Source organism: Carcharhinus amblyrhynchos, unplaced genomic scaffold (assembly GCF_965287045.1).
Source record: "Carcharhinus amblyrhynchos unplaced genomic scaffold, sCarAmb.v2.hapA chromosome_114, whole genome shotgun sequence".
Classification (NCBI taxonomy): Eukaryota; Metazoa; Chordata; class Chondrichthyes; order Carcharhiniformes; family Carcharhinidae; genus Carcharhinus; species Carcharhinus amblyrhynchos.
Window position 1 is genome coordinate 190,001 of NW_027649854.1, and position 20,870 is coordinate 210,870.

The window sequence follows — 20,870 nt, forward strand, 5'->3', positions numbered from 1 at the left end:
ACTGCCCCGAAAACCACAGCATTCCCATACTGCCCCGAAAACCACAGCATTCCCAAACTGCCCCGAATACCACAGCATTCCCAAACTGCCCCGAATACCACAGCATTCCCAAACTGCCCCAAAAACCACAGCATTCCCAAACTGCTCCAAAAACCACAGCATTCCCAAACTGCCCCAAAAACCACAGCATTCCCAAACTGCCCCAAAAACCACAGCATTCCCAAACTGCCCCAAAAACCACAGCATTCCCAAACTGTCTCGAATACCACAGCATTCCCAAACTGCCTTAGTGGCACTGTTGATCATGGACAGTGTCACGGCTGCAGAGAAGGTGGATGCTGTGGAGGGACTGTCTACGGAGTCTCTGTGGGTGGAAGTTAGGAACAGCAAAGGGTCGATAAGTTTGCTGGGTGTTTTCTACAGGCCGCCCAATAGTGACAGGGAAGTTGAGGTGCAGATAGGGAAACAGATCCTAGAGAGATGTCGTAATAACAGAGTTGTCGTGATGGGAGACTTCAATTTCCCAAACATCGACTGGAATATCCCTAGGGTAAGGGGTTTAGATGGGGAGGAGTTTGTTAGGTGTGTTCAGGAGGGTTTCCTGACACAGTGTGTGGATAAGCCTACGAGAGGAGAGTCTGTACTTGACCTGGTGCCGGCTAATGAACCAGGACAGGTGTCGGATCTCTCGGTGGGAGAGCATCTCGGGGATGGAGATCATAATTCTATCTCCTTCACGATAGCATTGGAAAGAGATAGGATCAGACAGGCTAGGAAGGTGTTTGTCTGGAGTAAGGGGAAATATGAAGACATCAGGCAGATAATTGGACGAGTAAACTGGAAGGAGGTGTTCTTGGGGAAAAGTACTGAAGGAAGGTGGTGGATTTTCAAGGAATGTTTGACTGGAGCTCTGCACAATAACGTTCCGATGAGACAAGGAGGTTTTGGTAGGTCGTGGGAACCGTGGTGCACGAAGGTTGTGATGAACCTGGTCAGGAAGAAAAGAAAGGTGTACAAAAGGTTCAGAGAGCTAGGAGATGTTAAGGATCTAGAGGAGTATAAGGCTTGTAGAAAGGAGCTTAAAAAGGAAATTAGGAGAGCCAGAAGGGGACATGAGAAGACCTTGTTGGGTAAGATTAAGGAGAATCCCAAGGCTTTCTACAAATATGTGAAGAGTAAAAGGATGAGAAGTGAAGGGATAGGACCTATAAAAGGTGAAGGGGGAAAAGTCTGTGAGGAACCGGAAGAAATGGCAGAGATGCTTAATGAGTACTTTGCCTCGGTATTCACGGTGGAAAGTGATCTGGGAGGTTGTACTACAGGTTTGCGGCAGACTGAAAAGATTGAGTATGTGGACGTTAAGAAAGAGGATGTGTTGGAACTTTTATAGAATCATAGAACCCTACAGTACAGAAAGAGGCCCTTCAGCCCATCGAGTTAAATTCTATCAAGATAGATAAGTCGCCGGGACCGGATGGGATGTACCCCAGGTTACTGTGGGAGGTGAGGGAAGTGATTGCAGAGGCTCTGGCTTTGCATCATCGATGGAGACGGGAGAGGTTCCGGAGGATTGGAGGATTGTGGATGTGGTTCCTATTTTCAAGAAAGGGAACAGAGATAGCCCAGGAAATTACCGACCGGTGAGTCTGACCTCAGTGGTTGGTAAGTTGATGGAGAGGATTCTGAGGGACAAGATTTATGAACATTTAGAGAAGTTTAGAATGATCAGAAATAGTCAGTATGGCTTTGTCAAGGGTGGGTCGTGCCGATCGAACCTAGTTGAGTTCTTTGAAAATGTGACTGAACACATTGACGAAGGAAGAGCGGTGGATGTGGTTTACATGGACTTCAGCAAGGCATTTGATAAGGTCCCCCATGCAAGACTTCTTGAGAAGGTGAGAGGGCATGGGATCCAAGGAGCTTTGGCCTTGTGGATCCAGAACTGGCTTGCCTGCAGAAGGCAGAGAGTGGTTGTGGATGGGTCTTTTTCTGCATGGAGGTCAGTCACCAGTGGAGTGCCCCAGGGATCTGTTCTAGGACCCTTGCTGTTTGTCATTTTCATAAATGACCTGGATGAGGAAGTGGAGGGATGGGTTAGTAAGTTTGCCGACAACACTACCGGAAGGACGTGGAGACCTTGGAGACAGTGCAGAGGAGGTTTATCAGGGTGTTGCCTGGTATGGAGGGTCTTAGCTATGAGGAGAGATTGGGCAAATTGGGGTTGTTCTCCCTGGAAAGACGGAGAATGAAGGGAGACCTAATAGAGGTGTATAAGATTATGAAGAGTATAGATAGAGTAAACAGTGGTAAGCTTTTTCCTAGATTGGAAATAAATATTACGAGGGGTCACGGGCTTAGGGTGAGAGGGGCGAGGTATAGTTCGGATGTTAGAGGGAGGTTTTTCACACAGAGGGTTGTAGGAGCCTGGAATGCACTGCCAAGTAGGGTGGTGCTGGCAGGCACGCTAGAGTTGTTTAAGGCTTACTTAGATAGGCACATGAGCAGACTAGAGATGGAGGGATACAAAAGAATGTTCTAATTAAGGATCAAGAGCCTCAGGTCGTTCCTGGGAATCAATAGATTCCTATGGGCCGTCCAACATATTTTATGGCTCACCTGTCTTCCTTTTGAGCTTCTGGGGATCTTTCGTGAATGTCTGTATAAGCTGTGTATGTTTATTGATGTCTTTTTTTACATCCACAGGTGATTCGGTCCGCCTTGTTGGCCAACAAGGGGCATACACGCGGTGGGTCGCGCGAGGGCTGCTCTTGGATGTTGCTTCGAGAGTTGCCGAGTGCTTCACGTCAATTAGTGTACGCTTAAACTGGACCAACTGACGGGCAACACGACAGCTCAGTGACTATCACTGTTTGCTGTGCAGTTACAGGGACCCGGGTCGGATCCCCGGCTTGGATCAATGTCTGTGGGAGTTTGCACATTCTCCCCGTGCTTGCGTGGGTTTTCTCCGGGTGCTCCGGTTTCCTCCCACGCCCCAAAAACGTGCTTTTAGGTTGATTGGTGTTAACAAATTGTCCTGAAATTGGATCTCCCTTAATCTGGCACACAGATAATTACCTAAATTTACACCCCTTTATTGTGGAGTCCACTAAATGTAGACAAAAGTCGCAGGTAGAAGAAGGATTGGAATGAGGAGCTCACTGAGTGTTAAAATGGGCGGCGCAGGCTTGTAAGGCCAAAGGGCCTGTTTCCTGTGCTGTGCTGTTCTTGTTCTTTTGACACGAAGGTTGGTGGTGTTGTGGATAGTCTGGAGGGACGTCAGAAGTTGCAGCGAGATATAGATAGGATGCAAGACTGGGCGGAGAAGTGGTAGATGGACGTCAACACGGATAAATGTGTAGTGGTCCATTTTGGCAGGACCAACGGGATGCAGGAGTACAATATCAAGGGTAGGAGTCTTAGCAGTGTTGAGGAGCAGAAATGATCTTGGGGTCCAGGTCCACAGGACTCTTAAATCGGCCTCGCAGGTGGAGGATGTGGTCAAGAATGCGTATGGTGTACTGGCCTTCATTAATCGAGGGACTGAGTTTAGGAGTCGGGAGGTAATGCTGCAACTTTATAAGACCCTTGTCAGACCCCACTTGGAGTACTGTGCGCAGTTCTGGTCGCCTCACTACAGGAAGGATGTGGAAGCTATTGAGAGGGTGCAGAGGAGATTTACAAGGATGTTGCCTGGATTGGGAGGCATGCCTTATGAAGATAGGTTGAGGGAGTTAGGTCTCTTCTCCCTGGAGAGACGAAGGTTGAGAGGCGACCTGATTGAGGTTTATAAAATGTTGAGAGACGTTGTCTGGGACACGCCCAGAGACATCCCGAATCCCAGCCCCAGGGAGACAAACCACCATCCGCGACTCCCGTCTACGTCCACAAAAACGCCTGTCCGCCCCCCTCACTGTGGAGTCCCCTATTAGCACTACTTCTCTGTTTTCTGATTTTTTGACTTACTGGCTCAGCTCCAGAGACCTGGCCACCGCTTCCTCCCTCTGGTCTAATTTATAGTAGGGTGAAAAAAAAACTTGACCCGAGTGCCCTCGCAACTACTTCCGGGGTAAAACTTAAAGCAAGCAAAAAAAACCCCACTAAAACAAAGTTAGTTATTAAAAGAAAGAAAAAGTCGCTGTACTCACCCACAAAATAGACACACCTCAGACCCCCGGTCTGGGCACTTCCCTTCTCCATCACCTGTCTAACCTCCCTCTCATTCTGTCTACAGTCCTTCTCTATCTGGGAGCTAACCTCCTCGCTCTCAATCTCCTCACCTCTATTCCCTCCCCCCAACCTTTCTAGTTTAAAGCTCCCCCAGTAGCCCTAGCCAATCTTCCCGCCAAGATATTGGTCCCCCTGGGATTCAAGTGCCACCCGTCCTTACTGTACAGGTCACACCTGCCCCTAAAGAGGTCGCAATGATCCGGGAACCGGAATCCCTGCCCCCTGCTCCAGTCCCTCAGCCACGCATTCACCCTCCACCTCATTCCATTCCTGCTCTCACTCTCCCGCGGCGCAGGCAGCAATCCTGAGATTACTACCTTTGCGTTCCTCTTTCTCAGCTGTCTACCTAATTCCCTATAATCCCTTTTCATGACCCCTTCCCTCTGCCTGCCTATGAATAATGATTTGGATGAGAATTTAGGAGGCATGGTTAATATGCTTGCAGATGGCACCAAGATTGGTGGCAAAGTGGACAGTGAAGCAAGTTATCTCCAATTGCAACGGGATCTTGATCAATTGGGCCAGTGGGCTGATGAATGGCAGATGAAGTTTAATTTAGACAAATGTAAGGTGATGCATTTTGGTGGATTGAACCAGGGCAGGACTTACTCAGTTAATGGTAGGGCGTTGGGGAGAGTTACAGAACAAAGAGATCTAGGGGGACAGGTTCATAGCTCCTTGAAAGTGGAGTCACAGGTGGACAGAGTGGTGAAGAAGGCATTCGGCATGCTTGGTTTCATCGGTCAGAACATTGAATACAGGAGTTGGGATGTCTTGTTGAAGTTGTACAAGACATTGGTAAGGCCACACTTGGAATACTGTGTACAGTCCTGGTTACCCTATTATAGAAAGGATATTATTAAACTAGAAAGAGTGCAGAAAAGATTTACTAGAATGCTACTGGGACTTGATGGATTGAGTCATAGGATAGAGTGGCACTTTTTTCTCTGGAGCGTAGAAGGCTGAGGGATGATCTTATCGAGGTCTATAAAATAATGAGGGGCACAGATCAGCGAGATAGTCAATATCTTTTCCCAAACTAGAGGGTATAGGTTTAAGGTGAGAGGGGAGAGATACAAAAGTGTCCAGAGGGGCAAATTTTTCACACAGAGGGTGGTGAATGTCTGGAACGAGCTGCCAGAGGTAGTAGTGGAGGCGGGTACAATTTCGTCTTTTAAAAAGCATTTAGATAGTTACATGGATAAGATGAGTATAGAGGGATATGGGCCAAATGCTGGCAAGTGGGATTAGCTTAGGGGTTTAAAAAAATAGCAGCATGGACAAGTTGGGCCGAAGGGCCTGTTTCCATGCTGTAAACCTCTATGATTCTAACTGATTACAAACATCTGGAGGATATGTTCCAGTTGTACAGGATGGTAGTGAGACCACACCTGGAGTATTGTGTACTGTATCCATCTCCTTGTTTAAGGAAAGGTGTAAATGCATTAGAAGCATTTCAGAGAAGGTTTTCCGGACTAACACCTGGAATTAGGTTTATATCGACTGGAGTGGATACATACTGGAATCAGAGGTAACTTGATGGAAAGCTCCTGAGTGATATTGACAGGATGGATGTCGAGAGGATGTTTCTCCATCAAGTTACCTCTGATTCCAGTACGTATCCACTCCAGTCGATATAAACCTAATTCCAGGTGTTAGTCCGGAAAACCTTCTCTGAAATGCTTCTAATGCATCTACACCTTTCCTTAAACAAGGAGATGGACACAGTACACAATACTCCAGGTGTGGTCTCACTACTGTCCAGTGTTGATGTGTGACAGTCAGTGTCCGCTCACTCCGTCTCCATGGAGATTTACCCAATCTTCTTCCTTTGCAGTAAGTGGTGATTGGTCAGATTGGACTCCGTGGAGTGACTGTTCCACTTCATGTGGAGGGGGGAACCAGCATCGATTCCGGTTCTGTAATAACCCCCCCGCCACTGGTAATGGCCTGCCCTGCATTGGTCCAGAGGAAGAGAACGCACCGTGTAACATCCAGCACTGTCCCAGTGAGTGAACCAGGCCAGGGCAGCAGGGAGACAGGATGGGGTCAAAGGCCAGAGAGACTGGAGGTCGAGAGGGATTATGGAGAGATACAGAGGAGGAATTTGGAGGGGCAGTGGTTTGGAGGTGGCGGGGATTAGAACTGGTTATAAAATCTTCTGACAGTGCAGCACTCTCTCAGTGCGGCACTCCTTCAGCACTGACCCTCTGACAGTGCGGCACTCCCTCAGCACTGACCCTCTGACAGTGCGGCACTCCTTCAGCACTGACCCTCTGACAGTGCGGCACTCCTTCAGCACTGACCCTCTGACAGTGCGGCACTCCTTCAGCACTGACCGTCTGACAGTGCGGCACTCCTTCAGCACTGACCCTCTGACAGTGCGGCACTCCCTCAGCACTGACCCTCTGACAGTGTGGCACTCCTTCAGCACTGACCCTCTGACAGTGCGGCACTCCTTCAGCACTGACCCTCTGACAGTGCGGCACTCTCTCAGCACTGACCCTCTGACAGTGCGGCACTCTCTCAGCACTGACCCTCTGACAGTGCGGCACTCTCTCAGCACAGACCCTCTGACAGTGCGGCACTCTCTCAGCACTGACCCTCTGACAGTGCGGCACTCCCTCAGCACTGACCCTCTGACAGTGTGGCACTCTCTCAGCACTGACCCTCTGACAGTGCGGCACTCCCTCAGCACTGACCCTCTGACAGTGCGGCACTCTCTCAGCACTGACCCTCTGACAGTGCGGCACTCTCTCAGCACTGACCCTCTGACAGTGCGGCACTCTCTCAGCACTGACCCTCTGACAGTGCGGCACTCTCTCAGCACTGACCCTCTGACAGTGCGGCACTCCCTCAGCACTGACCCTCTGACAGTGCGGCACTCTCTCAGCACTGACCCTCTGACAGTGCGGCACTCTCTCAGCACTGACCCTCTGACAGTGCGGCACTCCCTTAGTACTGACCCTCTGACAGTGCGGCACTCCCTCAGCACTGACCCTCTGACAGTGCGGCACTCCCTCAGCACTGACCCTCTGACAGTGCGGCACTCCCTCAGCACTGACGCTCTGACAGTGCGGCACTCCCTCAGTACTGACCCTCTGACAGTGCAGGGTTTATTGAGTGTGCTGGGGTTAAATGCCTCTGTGTTCTATACCGATGGGTTTTGTAGGAATGAATTGAAGCTGACTCTTATTGAATCTTTTGTTACAGGAGATGGACTTTGGGGCAGTTGGTCTCCGTGGACAGACTGTTCGAGGAGCTGTGGGGAGGGAGTGCGAACCCGCAGCCGGCTCTGTGACAACCCCCCTCCGCAGGGAGGTGGAGATTTCTGTGAGGGGTTACAGACTGCGACAGAATGGTGCAGCCTGGGGCACTGTCCAGGTAATCTGTGCTGTGTGTGTCACATGAGCAGTGGGCGTTGGCAGGCCATTCATCAAGACCAGTGCTATATCCATGTCTCTGAGCGAATGAGCAGGGACTGAGCTGCGGGTATTCAAAAGCAGAGTACATAGAACATAGAACATAGAACATTACAGCGCAGAACAGGCCCTTCGGCCCACGATGTTGCGCCGACCAGTTACAAAAACAATGACCCACTAGCCTATACCAATCCCTTTTCGTCCATAAACCTATCCAGAGATCTCTTAAACGCCCCCAAACTAGACGCATTTACAACTGCAGCAGGCAGGGCATTCCAATCCCTCACCACCCGCTGGGTAAAGAACCTACCCCTGACATCCGTCCTGTAGCTACCCCCGCTTAATTTAAAGCCATGCCCCCTCGTGCTAGCTTTCTCCATCCGAGGAAAAAGGCTATCACTATCCACCCTATCTAAACCTCTAATCATCTTATATGTTTCAATAAGATCCCCTCTTAGCCGCCTTCTTTCCAACGAAAACAACCCTAAATCCCTCAGTCTCTCCTCATAGGACCTCCCCACCATACCAGGCAACATCCTAGTAAACCTCCTCTGCACCCTCTCCAACGCCTCCACATCCTTCTTGTAATGCGGGGACCAGAACTGCACACAGTACTCCAAGTGCGGCCGCACTAGAGTAGTGTACAGTTGCAACATTACACTGCGACTCCTAAATTCAATCCCCCTACCAATAAACGCCAAGACACCGTACGCCTTCTTAACAACCTTATCTACTTGATTCCCAACTTTCAGGGATCTATGTACACACACACCTAGATCCCTCTGTTCATCCACACTATTCAAAGTCCTCCCGTTAGCCCTATACTCGACACATCTGTTGCTCCTACCAAAGTGAATTACCTCACACTTCTCCGCATTAAATTCCATCCGCCACCTCTCGGCCCAGCTCTGCAACCTATCTAAGTCTCCCTGCAGACTATGACACCCTTCCTCACAATCTACCACACCTCCAACTTTGGTGTCATCAGCAAATTTACTAATCCACCCAACTATACCCTCATCCAGATCATTAATAAAAATTACAAACAACAGTGGCCCCAAAACAGATCCCTGAGGCACACCACTCGTAACTGTACTCCATGATGAATATTTACCATCCACCACCACCCTCTGTCTCCTATCTGATAGCCAATTCCTGATCCAACTTCCTAGATTACCCACAATCCCATACATCTGCATTTTCTGCAGAAGCCTACCATGGTGAACCTTATCGAACGCCTTACTAAAATCCATGTATACCACGTCAACTGCCTTGCCCCCATCCACCTCTTTGGTAGATCCTGTTCAGCAGCTAGAAGGTGATTGGTGCCTCGAGGCTCAGCTGGATTCCTGAGTGAATGTTTTGTGTCTGAACTAACTCAGCGAGAAAGCTGGTGTGGAGACGGGTGAGACAATTGAACAGTGCAAACTGAGAAACAGGAGGGACTGGAAAGGCTTTGAGCGGATCAGTCACCTGGTCTAAATGGATTGTGTCCCAGATTGCTGATGGAAATGAGAGTCGAGATAGTGAATGAGATAGAACATAGAACATTACAGCGCAGAACAGGCCCTTCGGCCCACGATGTTGCGCCGATCAGTTTTTTAAAAAAAAACACTGACCCACTAATCTAAACCAATCCCTTTTCGTCCATAAACCTATCCACAGATCTCTTAAACGCCCCCAAACTAGGCGCATTTACAACTGCAGCAGGCAGGGCATTCCAGTCCCTCACCACCCTCTGGGTAAAGAACCAACCCCTGACATCCGTCCTATAACTACCCCCCCTTAATTTAAAGCCATGCCCCCTCGTGCTAGCTTTCTCCATCCGAGGAGAAAGGCTATCACTATCCACCCTATCTAAACCTCTAATCATCTTATACGTTTCAATAAGATCCCCTCTTAGCCTCCTTCTTTCCAGCGAAAACAACCCCAAATCCCTCAGTCTCTCCTCATAGGACCTCCCCTCCATACCAGGCAACATCCTGGTAAACCTCCTCTGCACCCTCTCCAAAGCCTCCACGTCCTTCCTGTAATGTGGGGACCAGAACTGCACACAGTACTCCAAGTGCGGCCGCACCAGAGTTGTGTACAGTTGCAACATAACGCTGTGACTCCTAAATTCAATCCCCCTACCAATAAACGCCAAGACACCGTATGCCTTCTTAACAACCTTATCTACTTGATTCCCAACTTTCAGGGATCTATGTACACATACACCTAGATCCCTCTGCTCCTCCACACTATTCAAAGTCCTCCCGTTAGCCCTATACTCAACACATCCGTTACTCCTACCGAAATGAATTACCTCACACTTCTCCGCATTAAACTCCATCCGCCACCTCGCGGCCCAGCTCTGCAACCTGTCTAAGTCACCCTGCAAACTATGTCACCCTTCCTCACAATCTACCACACTTCCGACCATGATCTTCCATAGATACAGGGGACGAAGTCGCCGGGACCAGGATAAGTCGCCGGGACCAGATGGGATGTACCCCAGGATACTGTGGGAGGCGAGGGAAGTGATTGCACAGCCCCTGGCGATGATCTTTGCATCGTCAATGGAGACGGGAGAGGTTCCGGAAGATTGGAGGATTGCGGATGTAGTATTTTCAAGAAAGGGAACAGAGATAGCCTGGGAAATTACCGACCGGTGAGTCTGACCTCAGTGGTTGGTAAGCTGATGGAAAGGCTTCTGAGGGACAAGATTTACGACCATTTGGAGAGGTTTGACATGATCAGGAATAGTCAGCATGGATTTGTCAAGGGCAGGTCGTGCTTTACGAGCCTAGTTGAGTTCTTCGATAATGTGACTGAACACATTGACGAAGGAAGTGCCGTGGACGTGGTGTACATGGACTTCAGCAAGGCGTTTGGTAAGGTCCCCCATGCAAGACTTCTTGAGAAGGTGAGAGGGCATGGGATCCGAGGGCCTTTGGCCTTGTGGATCAAGAACTGGCTTGCCTGCAGAAGGCAGAGAGTGGTTGTGGATGGGTCTTTTTCTGAATGGAGGTCAGTCACCAGTGGAGTGCCCCAGGGATCTGTTCTAGGACCCTTGCTGTTTGTCATTTTCATAAATGACCTGGATGAGGAAGTGGAGGGATGGGTAAGTAAGTTCGCTGATGACACGAAGGTCGGTGGTGTTGTGGATGGTCTGGAAGGATGGCAAAAGTTGCAGCAGGACATAAATAGGATGCAGGACTGGGCGGAGAAGTGGCAGATGGACTTCAACGCGGATAAATGCGTAGTCGTCCATTTTGGCAGAACCAACGGGATGAACGAGTACACTATCAAGGGCAGGAGTCTTGGTAGTGTTGAGGAGCAGAAGGATCTTGGGGTCCGGGTCCACAGGACTCTTAAATCGGCCTCGCAGGTGGAAGAGGTGGTCAAGAAGGCGTATAGTGTACTGGCCTTCATAAATCGAGGGATTGAGTTTAGGAGTTGGGAGGTAATGCTGCAACTTTATAAGACCCTTGTCAGGCCTCATTTGGAGTACTGTGCGCAGTTCTGGTCGCCTCACTATAGGAAAGACGTAGAAGCTATTGAAAGGGTACAGATGAGATTTACAAGGATGTTGCCTGGACTGGGAGGCATGCCTTATGAAGTTAGGTTGAGGGAACTGGGTCTCTTTTCCCTGGAGAGACGTAGGTTGAGAGGCGACCTGATAGAGGTTTATAAAATGTTGAGAGGAATAGATAGGGTGGATTCTCAGAGGCTCTTTCCCCGGGTTGAAATGGTCGCTACGAGAGGACACAGGTTTAAGGTGCGGGGAGGAAAGTACAGAAGTGATGTTAGGGGTAAGTTTTTCACTGAGGGTGGTGAGTGAATGGAATCGGCTGCCGTCAGTGGTGGTGGAGGCGAACTCGCTGGGGTCTTTTAAAAGACTTCTGGATGAGTATATGGGGTTTTATGGGATTGGGGGTTATAGATAGGTGTTGATGTGATCGGCGCAACTCATGGGCCGAAGGGCCTGTTTGTGCTGTAGTGTTCTATGTTCTATGAATGGAGAGTGGCAAATGTTACACCCTTATTCATGAGAGGGTTCAAGGACAGTCCCAGTAACTGCAAACCCCTGAATCTAACACCAGGGAACTAACAAGAGTCATTTGGAGAGGTTTGAGTTTAATCAAGAAAGTTGGCATGGATTTGTAAAAGGATTTGTGTGTGACTAATCCCGTTGAAATTAACAGAGAAGGTTAATGAGGGGAATGTGGTAAATGGTATCTATGGGGATTTAAAAAAAGTGTTTGGCAAGTTCGCACAAACAACTCTGGTTAACAATATTGAGGATTAGCTTCTAATTGGATAAACTTTTTCAAAAGAACAGGAAACAGTGAGTTGTGGAAATGGTTATTTTTCTGACTGGAGATATTGAAAAGTTTTGACCCCCACGGGTCAGTGTTGGAACAACTGTGTCTGTTATGCTGTATATAAATAGAGATTGTGTGTGTGTGTGTGTGTGTGTTTTTGTGTGTGTGAGAGAGTGTTGGCAGAGAGGAAACAAAGAGTAGGAATTAATGAGTGCTTTTCCAATTGGCCGGCAGTAACTAGTGGGGTGACACAGGATTGGTGCTGGGACCCCAGCTATTCACAATATATATTAATGATTTGGATGAGGGAACAAAATGTAACATCTCAAGTTCTTGCAGATGATACTGAGTTGGGTGGGAGGGTGAACTGTGACAAGGATGCAGCGATCCTTCAGAATGATCTGGACAGGTTGGGTGAGTGGGTTAATCAATGGCAGATACAGTATAATTTGGATAAATGTGAGGTTATTCACTTTGGAAACAAAAACAAGAAGGCAGATTACTATCTGAATGGCTGTAAATTGGGAGAGGGGAGTGTGCAGAGGGACCTGGGTGTCCTTGTGCACCAGTGACTGAAGGTAAGCATGCAGGTGCAGCAGGTGGTAAAGAAGGTAAATGGTATGCTGGCTTTCATTGCGAGAGGTTTCGAGTACAGGAGCAGGGATGTGTTGTTGCAATTATACAGGGCCTTGGGGAGGCCACACCTAGAGTATTGTGTGCAGTTTTGGTCTCCTTTCCTGAGGAAGGATGTTCTTGCTCTCGAGGGAGCGCAGTGAAGGTTTACCAGGCTGATTCCGGGGATGGTGGGACTGATGTATGAGGAGAGATTGACCTGGTTAGGATTGTTTTCACTGGAGTTCAGACGAATGAGGGGGAATCTCATAGAGAGTTATAAAATTCTAACAGGATTCGACAGGGTAGATGCAGGAAGGATATTCCCGATGGTGGGGGAGTCCAGAACCAGGGGTCACAGTCTGAGGATTCAGGGTAGACCATTTAGGACGGAGATTAGGAGGCATTTCTTCACCCAGTGAGTGGTGAGCCTGTGGAATTCATTCCCACAGGAAGTAGTTGATGCCAAAACATTGAATGTATTCAAGAGGTAGCTGGATATAGCACTTGGGGTGAATGGGATCAGAGGTTATGGGGAGAAAGCAGGATCAGGCTATTGAGTTGGATGATCAGCCATGATTGTAATGAATGGCGGAGCAGACTCGAGGGGCCGAATGGCCTCCTCCTGCTCCTACCCTCTGTGCTTCTATGTCGATATGTGCATGTGTGCATATAAAGTAAATGAGAGGATGAGAGGAAGTGAGCTGGAAATGGAAATAGATAGCAAGAGTCTCAATGGACAGTGAACAGATTGGTATTGTTGGAAAATTGGTGTTTATAAAAGTGTTTATTAAAAGGTGTGTTTTTTTGTGTTGTTATTCGAGTTAAAAACGCTGGTGCTTATGGTGCCATTACACAGACTGAAACATTGACATCAAAGACCAGGCGGCAGTTTTTACCAAGACAACAAACTGGCTTTTGAATTTAGCCAGTTAAATTTGAATCAGGCCCTTAGCTACCAGCAACCTATTAGATTTGAATTTGGTGGCTTTGGCAAGCAGAGACCAATCATATTGTGGGAAATATTGATATGTCATCAATATAAAAGAAGGGAGGCAGTGACACAAAAGGAGAAAAGGTGCTGAGTAACAGCTTAGTTCGACTCTCAGAGAGAGAGAACTGCCGCCTCTCATGGTCTCTGTTATGTCTGAAAAGACATCATCTCAATACTGAAGTTAACAAAGAAGACAGAATGTTCTGGAAGAGGCAAAACCTGGTTGTAATTTAGAGAAAGTTCTATGTTTTTGTTAATGAGTGGGAATTGTACGTATCTAAACAGCATTCCATTACAGTCATGTTTTACTTGGTTTGTGAATAGTTTAGTTGCCTTGTTGACTGTTAGATAACTAAAGTGTTACTTACTGAATTTAGGGAGAGGGTCAGGGAGTTATTTTCATTCAACCACTAAAAGTTGTCCCATTTCACACTCACTCTTACAGATTATAGGAAGAGATATTCCTCAGTGAGAGTTAGATGTTAGTTCTCGGAGGGGGATCTGCCTCTGCTTTCTACTCTCAAAGAGAGCTGGTGAGCAGTGTGAACATGAGCTCTGTCTGTCCTCATCCTCCTGATACACACTGACCTTGTTTATCTGAGTTTTATTGATTGTGGCGTAGTCTGTCTGTCCGTGTTTCCTGTGTGAGGATCCAGACTGACAGTTGGAAACTCGGACTGACGTACGGTCCCTATTAAACAGGACAGAATCTTGGAGACTGCCTCCACCCCAGTGAATTCTGGTAAATCAGTCAGGTCGTTAATATAGATTTTGTTCCATTAATTAAAGTAATTCCAGTTGGTGCAGCAGAACCGCCACCTCCCCCTCATTATCAGCTAGCTGCAGCTTAGTAAAGTCACTGCTTGTGGATAGTCAAAGAACAAAGAACAAAAACAGCCCGGGAAACAGGCCCTTCGGCCCAACGAGCCCGCGCTGCTATTTTAACATTACCAGTCCCCCCTCCACCCATGACTCTTGTCTATGCTTATGGCATTCCACATTAAGGGAAAACTAATTTAGGGATAATTTATTACCTCCAATCAGCCTAATAGCACATCTTTGGGGTGTGGGAGGAAACCAGAGCACCCGGAGAAAACCCACACAAGCACGGGGAGAATGCGCAAACTCCCACAGACACTGACCCAAATCCATGCGCCTGCACAGCAAACAGTAATAGTCACTGAGCTGTCGCGCTGCCCAGCATCTGGTCCAGTTTAAGCACACACTAACGACATGAAGCACTAGGCTATTCTCGAACATTCAAGAGCAGCCCAAGTACGACCCATCGCGTGTATGCCCCTTGTTGTACAACAAGGCTATTGCAAGGGTACAGAGGAGATTTACAAGGATGTTGCCTGGACTGGGAGGCATGCCTTATGAAGTTAGGTTGAGGGAACTGGGTCTCTTTTCCCTGGAGAGACGTAGGTTGAGAGGCGACCTGATAGAGGTTTATAAAATGTTGAGAGGAATAGATAGGGTGGATTCTCAGAGGCTATTTCCCCGGGTTGAAATGGTCGCTACGAGAGGACACAGGTTTAAGGTGCGGGGAGGAAAGTACAGAAGTGATGTTAGGGGTAAGTTTTTCACTCAGAGGGTGGTGAGTGAATGGAATCGGCTGCCGTCAGTGGTGGTGGAGGCGAACTCGCTGGGGTCTTTTAAAAGACTTCTGGATGAGTATATGGGGTTTTATGGGATTGGGGGTTATAGATAGGTGTTGATGTGATCGGCGCAACTCGTGGGCCGAAGGGCTTGTTTGTGCTGTAGTGTCCTATGTTCTATGTTCTAAGGCGGACCGACTTAAAACCTGTGAATTAAAAGAGAAAAACATTAGTATCATACCATATCCTTATACATTACCAGGGATGTCCCAAGGCTACTGAACCTTATTTAAAACAATCTCCTATATCCCTCCATCTCCAACCCAGTCATGTGCCTGTCTAAGTCCTGGGTGAGCGTTAGAAAAACAATCCGCATCCAAATAATACAACATCCAAATTTTAAAAGAAAAGTGAGTTGCTGAAGAAATGTTGATGGTGAACCTGGTTCCCAATGTTGTGACTGGGAGGAGGTGAGCTCACACCTCCAGGGAGCGGCGCACCCTCGTTTTCAGATCACTTGAGGGGAATGTCAATCGATTTTCCTGCCTGGATTCTCCATGGAACTTTCTGGAAGTATGACCATGTTGCTGTTATAAAAGGTCAGGTGAGTTTGGCAGCCATATTGAAGACTTCTTGTCTCCATTGCAAAAGGAAAGTTGTTTTTTAATAAAATCAATCGATGAACCAGGAGATATTTGTGACCAGGTCAAAGAGCTGGAATTCCTCAGCTTCCTCTGAATTTTGCTCCTTCTTGCAGCGACAGATTGCTCCTTGGTCGAGGGCTCGGTCTATGATGGGTGCGGCCCACCCTGCCCCCGAAGCTGTGATGAAATCTCGGTAAGTTCACCATCAGTATTAACTCATTCACCATTACATATGAACATAAGAACATAAGAAATAGGAGCAGGAGTAGGCCATCCAGCCCTTCGAGCCTGCCCCGCCATTCAATAAGATCATGGCTGATCTGTCGTGGCTCAGTTCCACATTCCCGCCCTCTCCCCATAACCCTTAATCCCGTCGCTTATCAAAAACCCATCAACCCGCGTCTTAAAAATATTTAGCGAGGCAGCCTCCACCACTTCAACGGGCAGAGAATTCCAGAGATTCACCACCCTTTGAGTGAAGAAGTTCCTCCTCAACTCCGTTCTAAACCGCCCCCCCTTTATCTTGAGGCTGTGCCCCCTAGTCCTACTGTCCTTTCTGAGCGGGAAGAGTCCACCTCTATCCTATCCATCCCATTCATCATCTTATACGTCTCAATGAGATCTCCCCTCATTCTTCTAAACTCTAACGAGTACAAGCCCAGTTTATTCAGCCTCTCCTCATAGCTCAACCCCCTCAACTCCGGTATCAGCCTAGTAAACCTCCTCTGCACTCCCTCCAAGGCCAAAATATCCTTGTGTAAGTACGGCGACCATCTACCAATCACAATCCACTTTCCAACTAATCAACACTCTGTTATGATGAAGTTTGAATTGTTCCCTCGGCGATGAGGAGAGATTGAATAAACTGGGATTGTTTTCACTGGAAAGATGGAGGCTGAGGGGAGACCTGATAGAGGGTCTACACAATGATGAGAGGCACAGACAGGGTGGATAGACAGAGGCTTTTCCCCAGGGGGGGACTGTCAATTACACGGGGGGTCGGGGGGTGGGCACAGGTTCAAGGTGAGAGGGGGAAAGTTTAAGGGAGATGTGCGGGGGAAGTTTTTCACACAGAGAGGGGTGGGTGCTCTGAACGGGGTCACTCTAAGGGTCAGGAACAAGAGGGGGCTGCTGAGAGGAGGAAGGAGGGTGAGGAGAGGAGGAAGGAGGGTGGGACCCAAATGCCTCAGCCTCTCAATCTGCGTAACAGGTTTGAGGTTCTTGCTTCCAGTGTGGACAAGAACGAGGGCGGTGAGGTTGGTGAGCAAACTGCACACGGTACGGTGATGCAGACACAGGACATAGACAAAGAGAAGGTGAAATGGAATGTAGTAGTGATTGGGGATAGTGTGGTTCAGGGTATTGACACTGTCCTTTGTCACAATGACAAAGTGCGCAGAAGGGTGTGTTGTCTGCCTGGTGCTCGGGTCCAGGATGTCGCATCTGGGCTGCAGAGGAACCTGGAGTGGGAGATTGAGAATCCGGTCATTGTAGTACATGTGGGTACCAACGACATTGGCAAAATGCGAACTGAGGATCTGGAGAGGGAGTATGAAAAGCTGGGAATGGAATTAAAAAGCAGAACTGACAAGGTGGTTATCTCTGGATTACTACCTGAACCGTGTGCAGACGGGCGTAGGGTAGATAGGATTAAAGAGGTGAATGGGTGGCTCAGGGATTGGTGTGAGAGGAATGGTTTTGAATTTATGGGGCATTGGCACCAGTATTGGGGCAGGTGGGACCTGTTCAGGTGGGATGGTGTTGGTCTGAACCGTGCTGGGACCAGAGTCCTGGCGAATCGTATAAATAGGACTGTGGATAGGGCTTTAAACTAATTAGACGGGGGGAGGGTGCGAGGGTAGGTGAAATTACAGGGTCTAAAGTAAAGGAGAGGGTACAGGCACAGGAAGAGGCCAAGGATGTCCCAATAATAAAGGGAGTAGGGGGCATGAGTAAGGTTGGTGGCGTTCCGGCAAATAGGGTACAGGTGAAGGCTGGGATGAAGGCACTTTATCTGAATGCACGAAGCATTAGGAATAAAGTGGATGAGCTGGTGGCGCAGATCAGCACAAATGGATATGATCTGGTGGCCATTACAGAGATGTGGCTGCAAGGTGACTGGGACTGGGAGCTGAATGTCCAGGGGTATCAAGTGTTAAGGAAGGATAGGCGGGAGGAAAAAGAGTGGGGGAGGTAGCTCTGCTGATTAAGGATAGTATCAGGGTGGTAGTAAGGGATGATATAGGAGCCAAAGAGCAGAATGTGGAATCGTTGTGGGTGGAGATTAGGAACAGCAAGGGGAGGAAGACGCTGGTGGGTGTCGTCTTTAGGCCCCCAAATAATGACCTGGAGGTGAGGCGGGCTGTTAACGCGCAAATAAATGCGGCGTGCAGGAATGGAATGGCGATAATTATGGGGGATTTCAATCTACATATTAATTGGCCGACCCATGTTGGACGCGGTGGGCTTGAGGAAGAGTTCTTGGAATGCTGCCGGGATAGTTTCCTCGAACAGTGTGTGTTGGAGCCGACGAGGGAGCGAGCTATCTTGGATCTGGTGTTATGTAATGAAGCGGGTAGAATTAGGGACCTTGTTGTGAAGGATCCTCTAATGAAAATAACCTCAAGTCCCTCAGCCTTTCCTCATAAGACCTTCCCACCATACCAGGCAACATCCTGGTAAACCTCCTCTGCACCCTTTCCAATGCCTCCACATCTTTCTTATAATGCGGCGACCAGAACTGTACGCAATACTCCAAGTGCGGCCGCACCAGAGTTTTGTACAGTTGTAACATGAGGCTCTTCGAGGGCCTTTTCTTTGTTATATTTTGTATGATTACAAACTGTCCTGATGTGGGCAAGACAAAAAGCTTCAAAAAGATACCATTTTCAGCAAACAAAATTACTCAAATATCCAGAGAGCGACCACTGACTGCACCCTCCCCACACGCTGCTCCACCCTCCCCCCCCAGCACCCTGCTCCCTCCACCCTCCCCCCCACACCCTGCTCCCTCCACCCTGCCCCCCCCAGCACCCTGCTCCCTCCCCCCCCAACACCCTGCTCCCTGCACCCCCCCCCAACACGCTGCTCCCTCCACCCTCCCCCCCCACACCCTGCTCCCTCCACCCTCTCCCCCACACCCTGCTCCCTGCACCCTCCCCCCCCCACACGCTGCTCCCTCCACCCTCCCCCCCCACACGCTGCTCCTTCCACCCTCCCCCCCCAACACCCTGCTCCCTCCACCCTCCCCCCCACACCCTGCTCCCTCCACCCTGCCCCCCCCAGCACCCTGCTCCCTGCACCCTCCCCCCCCAACACCCTGCTCCCTGCACCCTCCCCCCCCACACCCTGCTCCCTGCACCCTCCCCCGCAACACCCTGCTCCCTCCACCCTCCCCCCCAACACCCTGCTCCCTGCACCCTCCCCCCCAGCACCCTGCTCCCTGCACCCTCCCCCGCAACACCCTGCTCCCTCCACCCTCCCCCCACACCCTGCTCCCTGCACCCTCCCCCCCAGCACCCTGCTCCCTGCACCCTCCCCCCCAGCACCCTGCTCCCTGCACCCTCCCCCCCCAACACCCTGCTCCCTCCACCCTCCCCCCCACACCCTGCTCCCTGCAGCCTCCCCCCCCAACACCCTGCTCCCTCCACCCTCCCCCCCACACTCTGCTCGCTCCACCCTCCCCCAACACCCTGCTGCCTCCGCCCTCCCCCCACTACACCCTGCTCCCTCCACCCTCGCCGCCCCCACACCCTGCTGCCTCCACCCTCCCCCCACACCCTGCTCCCTCCACCTTCCCCCCACACCCTGCTCCCTCCCTCTCCCGCCCTGCCTGATGATGTGTTTCTGTTTTTCAGCAGTGTGTTTGGAGTTGTGAACCAGGCTGTTACTGTCCAAACGGGCTGCTTTTAAATGTGAACGGGACATCCTGTGTTGAGAAAGCAGATTGTCCCTGTCTGGATGTGAGAATGGGGAGGAGGTACTCCCCGGGTACAGTTATACCTCGTGGTGATGGCTGCAACAACTGGTGAGTGTCACTGTGAAATATTGCTGCATTTGGGCAGTGCCTAATTGAGACAGGATTCTCGATCGGAAAATCTTGCAGTTATGTTGTTGTTTGTCCATCGTCATTGATGAGGACCTCGACGCCATTAGTCATTTTGAGGCTGGTTGCGGTGTGTCCGAAGATGAACTGATCAGGCCAATTCGGGCACGGAATGTTTTGGCACATATTGGACAGACTTGTGTGGACGCTGTAGTTGTTGCACTGGTGGCTCTGGACTTGCACAGCTCGCGCTTAAGTTGTGCTTCAGCAATACACCTTGCTTCATGAGCTTGACAGCCTTTGTGGATGAGGCAGTGCCAGGTAGGGCAGTTTTGTGCCAGTGTTTCCCAGGTGGTCGTGTCAATGTCAGGCAACTTCAGGGAGGCCTTGAGTGTGTCTTTGAAACGTTTCTACTGCCCTCCATGCGAGCGTCTTCCAGCAGAGAGTTCCCCAAAAAGGAGCTGCTTGGGTATGCGCTCGTCTGGCATACGGATGACATGACCTGCCCACCGGGTCTGCGCTCTCATCAGCAGTGTGTGGACTGATGGTAGACTTGTTCTCGAGAGAACTTCAGTGTCTGGTACTTTGTCTTGCCATCTGATGCGTAACATTCTGCGAAGACAAGTCATGTGGAAATGTTTGAGCTGTCTTGCATGCCTTCGATATACAGTCCACGTTTCACAGGCGTACAAGAGGGTAGTGAGTACCGCGGCACTGTAGACCTTCAGTTTTGTTGCTGGGCGGATTCCTCAATGTTCCCATACAGTGGAGCGCAGTCTACCGAAAACAGAACTTGCCTTTGCTATTCTGCAGTTAACTTCTGTATCAACAGTCACTGCTTGGGAGAGGGTGCTGCCAAGATAAGTGAACTGGTCTACTGCCTGTAGTTTCTGCCCTTTGATTGTGATTATGGGTTCTGTGTACGGTACATGAGGAACAGGCTGGTGCATGACTTCGGTCTTTTTAATGTTGATGGTGAATCCAAAGTTGTCACAAGCCGTGGAAAATTTCTCCATACTGA

General features: G+C 49.5%; 1 protein-coding gene across 1 annotated transcript in view; it reads left to right on the forward strand.

Moving 5' to 3' along the window:
• Window positions 1–20,870, forward strand: part of sspo (SCO-spondin) — a gene marked incomplete at its 5' end in the record, with an annotated part of 592,643 nt that overhangs the window by 189,523 nt on the left and 382,250 nt on the right. The window contains 4 exons of the mRNA XM_080183006.1: window positions 6,065–6,235; window positions 7,441–7,611; window positions 15,918–15,997; window positions 19,662–19,831. Coding sequence (XP_080039132.1) covers window positions 6,065–6,235; window positions 7,441–7,611; window positions 15,918–15,997; window positions 19,662–19,831 — 592 coding nt within the window. The remainder of the gene's footprint in view (window positions 1–6,064; window positions 6,236–7,440; window positions 7,612–15,917; window positions 15,998–19,661; window positions 19,832–20,870) is intronic.